This window comes from Eucyclogobius newberryi, unplaced genomic scaffold (genome assembly GCF_026437365.1).
Source record: "Eucyclogobius newberryi isolate DKJ021-1_F unplaced genomic scaffold, fEucNew1.0.hap1 SCAF_2, whole genome shotgun sequence".
Taxonomy (NCBI): domain Eukaryota; kingdom Metazoa; phylum Chordata; class Actinopteri; order Gobiiformes; family Gobiidae; genus Eucyclogobius; species Eucyclogobius newberryi.
Window position 1 is genome coordinate 29,271,582 of NW_027315834.1, and position 12,300 is coordinate 29,283,881.

The window sequence follows — 12,300 nt, forward strand, 5'->3', positions numbered from 1 at the left end:
ATCCCAAGGGCAAGTTGTAGTAAGCAGACAGGAAACAGCAGACCTCATGTGCCTGAGAGCCTCTGCAGAAGGGACCAGGGCGAGCAAATCAGACCCTAAAGCAGGCTCCGGGGACAAGGGTGAGAAGCTCAGTCCCCTGCATGAAGTCAGAGTAGAGCCACTGCTCCGAGAAGGGCAGGTATGTCCCACGAGGAAGGCCTAAGATGGACTATGTCTCCATGGACCTGGGGAGGGTCTTGTTCTAACTCTCTAACACCTTGACAACATCACACAACAAGGGAGTTTGTCAAAATTTACACATTTGGTTTCTGACCACTGAACACTCTTTCAATAAAATAAAAGCATATATTTTTATTGGTCAAATAATAATTTCTGTGCTATTACAGGTGTTTTAGCCGAGTGTACAATATGGTTGCTAGGAAACAGTTATGAAATTTCCTAGTGCGATGTCATGATTTACAACAGGGAATTAACTGTGTTTTAGTGAAATGAGTAATCCAGCCTGTCATAGGCACTTTCAGAGCCGACTTAAGGCCTGAAACTAACTAAATGTTTAAATACATTATCAACCAAACACCAAAGGTAGAAATGGTGACTGAAGGCTAATATTTAAGTGTATTACTGATGGAAATCTAAATCTTTTTTTGTTTTGACATTGCCATTGTATTTGTTATTTAAAAAGGTCTTTTGGTCAGTGTTTCAGAGTCTGTGTAGTCCAGATTATCAAATTGTAATGTCAACTAATCACACTTAGGCGATTAGGCCCTAGTTTTTAGGTCACAGAATGCTGTTCTCTTGAAACAAACTGCCCCAATTTGCAAGAAATACAAGAATATTGACTGACAGTCCTTTGGGTTGTGCCCATTATGTAAAAAGAATGCAAATGCGCAGCAGAATAATCGTGTTTGATGTGTTGTGCAGGTGTAATGAATGAGAGAGCGCTGTTCAGGCTGGAGGCTGTGTTCCCTGAGGGTTATGATGGGTTAATGAGAGCAGACTGATTCCAGGAACAGGACTATGCTTTCTCAAAAACACAAACTCCAATGTCAACAGGCATAATGAAGTTATGACTAAACTGTACACCAGTGTCATTGAGGAGAAGAAGTCGATTGTTATATGTTAATATCATCTCCTTACCAATGGTCTGGCAGGTTTGCACACATACTGTCCTTCTCAGGATCTCGTACACCTAAAAACACATGTTAGAAATAAAGAAAACATTAAAACAACGCGGCACAAATAATGTAAAAGCTTTGCACACCAAACTTACTATTCGGCCTCTTGTAGAGTTGTCAAAAAATGTGTCTTTGGATGTGATGTTGTATCTGAAAGGCCAAAAAAAATGTAAGAACGTAAGAAATACTCAATTAAAGCCATAAATAAAGCTGCCTTTTCGTGATGAACGACGGCACACTGTTTAGAATCAACAGTGATGACTTTGTGGGTATTTTTAGTCGATACCAACACGGGGCTAATCTTCTGGGTGCCATAATTCTCATAATTTGCTTTGCTTCATTTTCCTCACCGCTCTTTACTCCAACTTCCTGCAAAGTCAAGGCTCCTTATATAAGATGGTGATTGTAAAAATGGTCTCACAGGTGCAGTTTGTCCCTGGAGAAGCAGTGGGACAGGAGCTTGGTGCGGCCGTGTTCTGGATGTGGGATTTTGGGCTGAAACGGCTGGTTCATTTTCCTCCACAACGTGCTCATGCTGGTGCTGAAGCCGCTCTCCTCCTTCAGCTCGTAGCTCTGAGGGAAACAAGGCCACGAGCTTTAAAACAGGTGATCAATCATTCGGTCGTTCGATTGTCGACAGGTTGACTTTTCCACTAAGATAGAATGCGATTTAGCTTACAAACCACATTTCCCATATCTCACTTTTTTTATTCTTTGCTTTTCACTTTTTTAGATTTGTGTCGAATTGTGTTTCGAATAGAATCAATACTGAAAGTAAATCACAGACAGGATTTATTTATTTTTAATCTTTCTTCAACAGTTTTAGAATGATCTTGAGTTTTATCAGAAGTAGTTCAAGGCCACATTTTAAGATAAAGATAAAGTACGACTGTTTAGTGTTAAAAATGACTTTCTACTGTCTAAAAAAAGAGAATGTTTACTATGATTGTGGTATTGGTATTGGTATTGGTATCAGTATCGAGTACCAAGCCTATTCCCATGTGCAATACTGTCATATTCATACGCAATAATGTCATATTCATGTGCAATACTCATACGCAACAATATCATAGCCATGCGCATATAACTGCTGTAAATAAGAGTGTTTACTTTTGCCACTATGATTATTATTATTTTTGTCTTATGTTATTTTCTTTTTTCTTTCTATTCCTTATCAAGAATAAGAGAGGTTTTGTTTGTAAGAGTTTTGTTTATAAGAGCTTTTCTATTAAGAGTGTTTTTTTAAAGGTTCCTATAAGTTTTCTGTTCTTTTACTTCTGTATCTACTTGTGTGCAACACCGAAATTTCCCCATTGTGTGGACAAATAAAGGCTTATTAATCTTATCTTATCTTATCTTCTTCCTTGGTATCAAAATTGAATTTGAAATGTTTAAACAAAAACAGTTACAACCACAAACCCATCGTAAACCAATCCTGATACATGCACACGTAAAAATCTAAGCACATCTAAGTAGCTTATGGTTTCCAGCCCAACTAATGAAAATCTCCACATAGTAATTTGAATAAACTTGAATCATGCTCACTGTTTTTGTTGGGACTTTAATTTTGAGGAACTCGGCCTCTCTGCACAGCACGGGCCATGGAGCGTGGAGCCGCGTGAAGCTGGGCCCATGAGGTTTGACCTGGAAAACACACACTTTACAACTTTACAACACTGTCATTTTCCACAACACAAGATGCACACAACAAGTTTAGTCAATACAACGTGTTTGCCATTAATCTATAAACATATTGAGAAGCTCACAGATAAAAAAGTCTTAGATTTTAATAAGCAAATACAGCAGCCTTCTGCTGGAGAACTGCTGCAGGTGATGATCTTTCAGCTGCAACACAGTATTTAAACCAGACTCAGTGAGCGGCTTCTCATTTCTGAAACAACCATGTGGAAAGACACATCCCGTGGTCATGGAGAAGATGTCAGTGTGTTTGAGAAGGGTCAAATCTTTAGCATCGAGCAGAGAAAACATCTAATACAGGGCTGTCAATGATGCGGGGACAAATACGGCCCGCCAGATGTTTTAATCCGGCCAACAAAACATTTCTAATTTATATGTATTTCTGATCAATACAGTACAGTCTTTTTATCGCTAAAACTACTAAACACAATCCTTTGCAGCAGTCGTCCCTCCTCCCAGCTTTACAGATCTGACTGGAGTAGAGGTTTGAGCAGGGAAAGAGACTTGTGGAAGAGGAGAGACTGTTTTGTGGACATAACAATGAGAAAACAACTCAGTGATGTTGCTCTGAGAGGAAAACATCCCAGTGCAAAACGTTGACAGATCAGGAGCTACAGGTGAAGACATTTTTACACAAGTCAGAGTGTATTAAAGCATTAACATGACAAAGTGAAGCTGCTGTGAGCTCTGACCGCCCAGAATCCTGTGTCCACCAGTGACTTAAGAGCTGGACACTGTGTGAATACAATCAGTATGGACTAATTTCATTCATTAAGTGTCAAAATGTGTCTATTCTGCACTTACTGTATCAACAGAATAATGCTGCCTCTAGCTTTGATTTGCTTGTGATCCACTGAAACACACTGCCCAACAGTTTGATTATTAAAAATGAATGCCACGTCTGTCCGTTTTCTCTGAAGCTGAGCTCAGAGCATCATTCTTCACTTCACAGCCTGTTCCTAATAAAACGTGTGATCATTTTTAAGGGGACATAATATATTTACTGTATCTGAGCGTGAAGTGACTCATGTGGCTTTATTTTAATGCTATTATTGACCACCTTGTGAAATCAATGACCACATTCACATTGGTGTGTTTGCAAATGGAGATTCTCGAGCTTCTCTTTGCTATTAGACTCTTTATACAGCGGAAATACAAGATGAAATGGAGGGGAAATGGCTGCGCTGGAATAAATTGTATTAGGTATAGGTTATAGTTAACTAGGGTCCAAAAAGAGAGCTTAAAACTGCATCCAGACATTAGATAACATTTTACAGATTAAATACGGCGAGTTGGCCACTGTCCAGGGTGTACCCCGCCTAAGGCCCAAAGTCACTGGGATAAGTTCCAGTCACCCGCGACCCCGAAAGGACAAAGCGGTAGAAAATGAATGAATAAATAAAATAAAGATCCTTAAACATTTTCAGACAAACATTTTTAGAATAAACTAAGTCTTTTTTTCCAGTGACAGCTTCGGTCCACACTTCAGTTCTAACATACTCATATAGTACATAGTAATGCCAGAGCCGATCCCCAGATTGAGATGGCGCAGAAGGGGGGCTCAGGCTGTAACCGTACCTCGGACCCCCCAGCTTCATACGGGACAGCTCCAGTGTAAACGCAGAAACCTGAACTGTCTCCTCTTCACATCTGAAGCGCCGTTGATGGACGCAGAGTCACTTCCCTGGCATTCACGCAGGTTCAGTTACGTTACGTGCACAGCCATATCCCTTATCTCAGCCGTGACAGAGGGCAGGGATTCATCTGGTCCCGCCTCCACACACGAGACACGGCCTGAGATACAGAGACAATCGATATATTGCACTGCGATACATTTACCGGATCGATTCTGGGATATTAGTTCAGACGATATTTATTTAAGGCCAAAAAATGTGTGTAATTACAGAATCTTCTTGCCCAGTGTCATAATGGTTCAACTTTTAAGTGTGCAAATATATTCTGTCACTATAGTTCATTAAAGTAAATGACAATTACATAACATGTATCATTCTTTTTAAACTTTCAATCTGTGCAGTGATCAGATACCGCCAGAATCAAAATGTATTACCGGGGCATTTCTTCCCTTGGCAATTCATATCATATCACAATTTTAAATGCCAAACATTTCAAAATAATTAACACAGAAAATATATTTTTCTCTGAGTACCACATTAAGCACTCCTTACTCCTTCTAGTAACTGTCATCTACTCACTTCATTTAAAATAGAATGAATGAATGAACGAACACAATAGTAGAATTGAGAATGACAAAAGTAATCTTGATTACAGTAATCTCTTACTTTGTAGCTAGTTACTGCCCAACACTGTACATACAGGTGGGTGAATGTCAACTACACCACCACTGAAATGTCAGAGCCGCGTCAGAACTAAGATAATGCATTTATGTATCACAATATGAACAATAGTGTTACTCAGCAACTGGTAAATTCACTTGAGTTCACGTTTCTGTTTGGACAAACATTCAGATATTGTCACTCGTTGTCTTTGTTGCTTAGAAACTACAATAATAACTTCCAAGATCATTTGTAGGAACTCACCCTCTTTCAAATGAAATTCAATGGTAAATGACTTAAAGGTGATGAAGAGATATATGACATTCAAATGAAATGTTGAGGGTATTTTTCTACATTCGGCACAGTACTAGGCTCTACTTTTGAAATATTTCAGAACGTTACAGCATCTGTAAAGATGAAGGTTGAATTACACAGGATAAATATTTTTGTATTGTAAAGTCTGGTACTCAAAGATCACCAAATCGTCATATTCTTCAGCATTTATCTGTATTAGAGAGAACTGTCATAGTCTATAAAGATCTGTAATATAAAATAATGACCCCATATGTAGCCTGCCCCACATCTACTAATGTCTATGTGCAGATCCCACGTGGGGCGGGAATCGAAGCCAAGACCTTCTTGTTCCGGGGTATGAGAACTATCTGTGCCTTTGCTGCGTTCTGTAGTGACATCACTGTTCATGAATGTAACGAAAAATAGCAACAAATTGTAGCTGCATTGGACATTTGTGCCGCCGCTTAACTGCACCATTTGTTATGCCAATTTCTATTCTGGCGTCCAAATAACAGCAGGCACTCCAGCCCCGGTCTAATCAGTGTTTGTGATCGAATCCATCACATGTTGATGTTCAAATGCACTGCACAGCCCTCGACCTACACATTCTGCTCAAATGCTTTCAAAATTAATAATCTGTTCCTCCACAGCCCACCTCCACGAGCTGTCTGTCTGTGCAGCTCCATCAAAACGCAGGGCTTATAAATACTCTCAGCCTGAAGAAGGTTAATTAGTAGAGGCACTTTCAATTAGCTCTTTATCTCCATGGGGGAGTAAGTGGGACAGCCTGGGGCGCTTTTTGGGACAAAAGGGGCGATTGATTGCGTAATGGGACAGGCATAAAGAGGAGAGAGAGAGGCCGAGTGAAAGATAAATGATCAATATGAATTTGGTCAGAGCAGTTAAGGAATGTAAACAAGTGATTGAATTCAAATGTTTTGACTGGTTCGCTTTGGAGTGGATCGGGCCGAGAGCGGGTCTGAGAGCGTCTCCACGGTCTTAAATGAACCGGATCGGGCTGTTTAAGGCTCCAATGGGGGTCTTAAGCAGGGGCCGGGGTCACTTTCAGCTCCCGGAATGCTTTAGTAAGAAGACAAGAGAGAGGTTAAAAGGAAGTACAGCATGAACAACTGCAAAGAGGAGATTTAAAAAGAAAATCATAATTTCTCATCAAACGCTAAATTGATCATGTGATAAACCACAGCATTCCCAGTGATGATAACTTTATTTGTTGAGCTGAATCAAGCCACACTAAGTAAGTGCTTAGCGTTCGCTGCTGTTTCCCATTTAATTGTATTTTGAGTACATACTGGAGCTAACTATCCACACTCAACGTATCTCATGGTATGGGAAAGAATCCATTTAAAAGTGTCCATCCCGGAGACGCCTGTCATGCTGCAGTGTCAAATAAATATGGGAAAGAGAATGTACTGTATGTGGTCTGTAATGTCTTTGTGATTTGAATGCATTTTTCCTGCTGTATGAAGCACTTTGAATTGCCTTGTGCATGAAATGTGCTCTACAAATAAACTTGCCTTGCCTTTCATAATTATGCATCAAAATCCAATGTAGAAGTTGAGATAAATGAAATAAATGCAGTTTCTTGTTGTTTCTTGTTTACACTTTAGCCACGTCTCAGCGCCGCAAACTTGTCATTACTAAACATATTTTAGTGAATTACTGAGATCTGCCTCATGACTATATATGTATATATATATATATATATATATATATATATATATATATATATATATATATATATATATATATATATAATTCAGGTATGATTTAGATTGCATTTATTAAGAAAACATGTTTGATTGACGTCAGCCGCTCATGTAGCAGACGCTGCAGTTCAAGACTCTGAGGTGGTCTGGGTCCTGGACCAGTCGAAACGTGTCTTATACATCACATAGATTCTGTGTGGAGTGTGTAAGGCGTTAGTAAGCGTTTCTGTCGAATAGAGAAACTAATGAGTAGCTCCTCACACATTCCATACATCCTTGTGATTGACAGGCGCTTTAGTCAACACAGAGAAATGCATGGTCCATCTGTAATAAAACATAGATGGCACTTAGCATAAAGGAAAGATAAAAACATAGTCTTGAGAAACACACGCCTGTGATTGGGGGATGTGCATGTGACACGACACTTGTGTGCCCATGGATCTTGCCTACTCCAGATGTCCAGAGCGGCATCAATCTGCTGGGGCCCCACGCTCTGGGTAGTAATTGGCAGGATAATAAATCTACACGGACGGGTCAAAGGATTCTCACAATAAAAATGCTTGTTTTTCGAGGTATTTTTGGGCACCTACGATTAAATAAATACGATTAATACCATAAAATACACACAATTAGAGGGTGTGCTCCTTTGAAGTGAATATTTCATCAAATTGACAGGACAAAAATATATATAAAAACTGTATGAAATGTAAGCCACGACTGTAAAGCCAATTATTGTCTATATTTATTCTTTCAGCTGTAATATTTAGCACACAGTTATTTTCATATATACAATGACAAAACAAGCACAAAATAATATGTTTTTTTTTTCTGGTTATTGTAATCAAGATGTACATTGTTGTCCATTGTTGTCTCTAACTCTTATTGGAAAACACTTTACGTCCTTCACACACACAACAGTCTTTAGATCAAACAGGAAGCAGGAGGATTTGGGTCTGCGTCCCCATAATGCAACGATGGCTCTGTGGTTATCTAATGTAACATCTTCTCTCTCTTCTGTGTGAACACCTACAATGAAGGTTATGCGAAGAGTTATAAAAAAAGCATGAGCCATTTTGAGTGACATTTAGCTCAGTAAATATTACCCACTCTTCCACATGTGCAGCTCCTGCGTTTGCTCTCTTAAGATCCTGCATTTGACGGACTTTCTAATACTCTTTGACTTAGAATTGAACAAATGTGTCAAACAATGTCCCGAAACCGGTTAAAAACTTACTTTTTGGCTCTGTTCAGTCAGAATTTGTCATAATCAAGATGGTAACTTGCCAAACAAACTCGAGTCTTTAAGGTGTGCTTTAGATTTAGAAAGAACAAGTCGGGCTGGGTTTGCCTGGAAAGTGATCATATTATGTCTGTATTTTCTTCAGCCTGGTCACTGGTTTCATCTTCTAGAGATGGTCTTGATTGACAGGTGCATTAGCCCGTCCACGCCAAAACAAATATGGCTGCTTAGGCCACAGTTCTTTTATTACTTGATTTACGGATCCGCCGCACTTAGATTATTGATTTCTACAATATAAATAAAATAAATGATTATCAATTTTTTTATAAAGTACCGTCCTCAACACAAAATAGCATTAAATGAAATATAAATAGCGGTATTAAGTCAAAAGATAAGAGCGCGTGAAGCAATTTTTCGTCAAAATCCTGCAGGAGTGAGAGACGGAGCGGAAAAAACGGGAAGACATCACGTGGGCTTAAAAACTTGACAGATTTCAGTAGGATCAATGAGCGAAGTACAAAATGATTTTGATCTGAGGTGAAGGAAGTTTGAATTTGTTCTAAATGATTGTTCTAAGTGACCAATTTCAAATCATCAAATTTCATATCAAGTTTCTGTTTGAGTTTGGCTCCAGGCGCAACAGAGAGCGAGATGATGACTAGACTCATTGGAGAAGTGTGTATTCTGGATCCCAGGCAAGGATTGGGTCTTATAGCAAGTAAAAAAAACTAATTATGATCATTCCTGTGAAGATTTGGAGAAATAGTCATATTGTGATTCAGTTTAATAAAGCGTCAAGCTCAAACTAAACAAAATAAAAATTTTGGTATATCACTCACTCCTAACTATGTTCAGAATCAGAATCAGAATCAAAATCATATTATTATTCATTTATTTGATATGGACATAGAAAATGGACAAAACTGATGCACTGTTTCAAGTGTCATAGCAAAAATGTGATTTTCAGCAACTTTTGGAACAATTCAGTACACAAAACATTATACATTAGTAAAGGAACTACAACAATAACATTATTTCACTCAAAATGAACATGTGTGCAACTCTGAACCAGATTTCAGCCACAGTTTGTTAAAGATGTTCAGGTCGGTCTGCAGTTTTAAGTCAGAGAGAAGAGAGTTCCACAGGCTGAAAGAAAAACTACACTGCCCAAAAGAAATTCTGAACTTTTTTCATTCATTTTTCTCTCTTTGTCTTTGATTAGAGGTTTATTTCGGCGTTCCTGCCTCAGATGTAACTCCCTCCACTGCTTCCCTGTGTTTAAATCTCCACCGGCCCCGCTCCTGCGCCTGAATCCACAAGTAGCAGTGATGTAATTAAAAGTGTGCTTTAAGAGGATGTCCCTGCGAGATCGAAGGTCAGCTCAATAATCCCCAGACATAGTCAACAGGCCTGACATTTCAGTTCAGTTCCAGCTTTGCCTTTTTTTTATGCACCGAGCAATTAGCACTAAATTGAACACGCCGAACACAGCGAGTTTAGAGCTCTCCAGATGTGGAACTGTAGGGGGCTTTGGGGGGATTATATTGACTGGGATAACTCCTGTTTAATTAATTGCGTATTAGATGAAGTTCCGCTCAATGATCAACGTACATTTCCCATTGATTTTGATCAAATGTCCTGTAGCTGATTCGCTCGCTCACGATGTTTACGAGTGCAGAGAACTCGGAGTGCGATAAACAACCAAACTCAACTGTCAGACCGCTTTTGTCCCAGTTTACGTGCAGCTAAAGGAACCGGACAGGCGTGAACGGATAGGGAGTTAGCGTTAGCATCTTAACACTGTATGATTGCTAATACAACCACACTTTTGGGAAGCAATAGAAGAACGATATCTCATTTACATTGAAAATAGCAGATAAACTGATTGAGGCTCCAGTAGTTTTCACTTTCACTGCAACAAAGCGGAACCAAAACTGCACGAGCTGATCTGTGATGAAGGAGCCGTACTCTGTCACCGCCGATGATCTTTGTGTGAATGAAAGCAGCAGAAGAAGAAGATTTTTTTTTAATTTATTTATTTAATATGTACATAGTTTAAGTGTTATAGCAGAATATGCTCATTTTCAACACCTGTCCATAGGGCTAATTTAGAGTTGCCAATTTTACCTAACACATGCATGAAGAAGAAGAAGAAGAAATAAGTATAAGAATGAAGAAGAGGAAGAAGAAAGAAGAAAGAAGAAAGAAGAAAGAAGAAAGAAGAAAGAAGAAGAAGAAGGAAGAAAGAAGAAAGAAGAAAGAAGAAAGAAGAAGAAGAAGAAGAAGAAGAAGAAGAAGAAGAAGAAGAAGAAGAAGAAGAAGAAGAAGAAGAAGAAGAAGAAGAAGAAGAAGAAGAAGAAGAAGAAGAAGAAGAAGAAGAAGAAGAAGAAGAAGAAGAAGAAGAAGAAGAAGAAGAAGAAGAAGAAGAAGAAGAAGAAGAAGAAGAAGAAGAAGAAGAAGAAGAAGAAGAAGAAGAAGAAGAAGAAGAAGAAGAAGAAGAAGAAGAAGAAGAAGAAGAAGAAGAAGAAGAAGAAGAAGAAGAAGAAGAAGAAGAAGAAGAAGAAGAAGAAGAAGAAGAAGAAGAAGAAGAAGAAGAAGAAGAAGAAGAAGAAGAAGAAGAAAGAAGAAGAAGAAGAAGAAGTCTGCGTGAAGTTATTATTGCATTGCCTGGAATTAAACCTAACTATCTCCATGGAGAAGAGCAGATAGGTTTTGTTTATGGAATGTTTGAGCAATGAATGCAATCCAGGCAAAGCGATAATATCTCCATGGAGACTAGCCTGAAACAGAAAGGTTACATTGTGCACCTTTAATGTTTCTGAACGAGCAGCTCAGGACCACAGTGCAGTCCAGATACTGTTTGTATTCTTGAAAACATGCGAACCACGGCAAATGCACTTTATGTCAGGAGAGAACTTACACAACCAAACTGTAGTGAAGCATTTGGGACTTGTTTGGGCCGCTTTGTTGTCATTTGTTGGGATAAAACAAGCTACTTCTGAGTTATTGGAACGCTCAACAACTAACTGTCTCATTAAGTATTTACACACAGAATGTTTTTTACAGTTGTAGCGTATCGGCCCTTTAAGCAGCATTTATTCAATGAGTGTTAAAAGTTTAAGAAGAAGAATGAGCCTTAAATCCCGAACCTAAGATATCCAAATCAATGCATTTATGTTTGCTTCTGTGCCACCATTGTACACACCTTTAATTGAGCTCTCTTGGCATATTTAATCAGGCAAATCTAGTGCTATTACAATCTGCTGTTGTCTCCATTAGCTCCATAGTGATTCAATCCAGTCCCATTGATTCCACGGGAAGAGAGACGGAGCTATCTGAGCCCCAGCTAATCTGATCCAGGCTTAAGCTTCATTGCCACTGTCAACAATCTGATTATTACTGCCACTGAGCGCAGAGTGTGCCAGCTGGACGCAGACCAACGCCCGCACAAACGCTCACCGCTAAATAGGCTCCTCTCACGTACTTGCACAGTCTTATGTAATACATCTGTGTGATAACAGTCATAACATTAGGACCTGTAGCCTGAAATGTTTTCCCATAGACTTCAAAAATCAAATGTAAAGAGCAGATCAGAGGTTGACCATGAGGTAATTATGATTATATGGATTATAAAGTTAATTATTTTAAAATTAGAATATATATTTTATGGTTGTGAGTTCCAAAATCAATCTTTCTGTAGAGATAAGTGGGAGAAGTGACATAATTTAACAATTATTCAGGATTTCTGACAGAATCAAACAACCGTAAATCCTTTATTTTCTCATCCCATTGTCTAATACATTACCTCAAGTATATGACCTGCTTTGTGCTTATTTACTGTTCAAATTTTACGACAAATAAAAATGTTGCTA

The 12,300-nt window shown here is 38.8% G+C and overlaps 1 protein-coding gene across 1 annotated transcript in view; it reads right to left on the reverse strand.

Annotated features, from left to right (window-relative positions):
- Positions 1–12,300, reverse strand: part of ano2b (anoctamin 2b) — an 83,561-nt gene that overhangs the window by 42,655 nt on the left and 28,606 nt on the right. The window contains exons 5-9 of the mRNA XM_072453509.1: positions 2,721–2,819; positions 1,597–1,748; positions 1,271–1,325; positions 1,138–1,189; positions 225–256 (exon numbers count right to left, since the gene is read on the reverse strand). Of these exons, the coding sequence (XP_072309610.1) occupies positions 225–256; positions 1,138–1,189; positions 1,271–1,325; positions 1,597–1,748; positions 2,721–2,819 (390 nt within the window). The remainder of the gene's footprint in view (positions 1–224; positions 257–1,137; positions 1,190–1,270; positions 1,326–1,596; positions 1,749–2,720; positions 2,820–12,300) is intronic.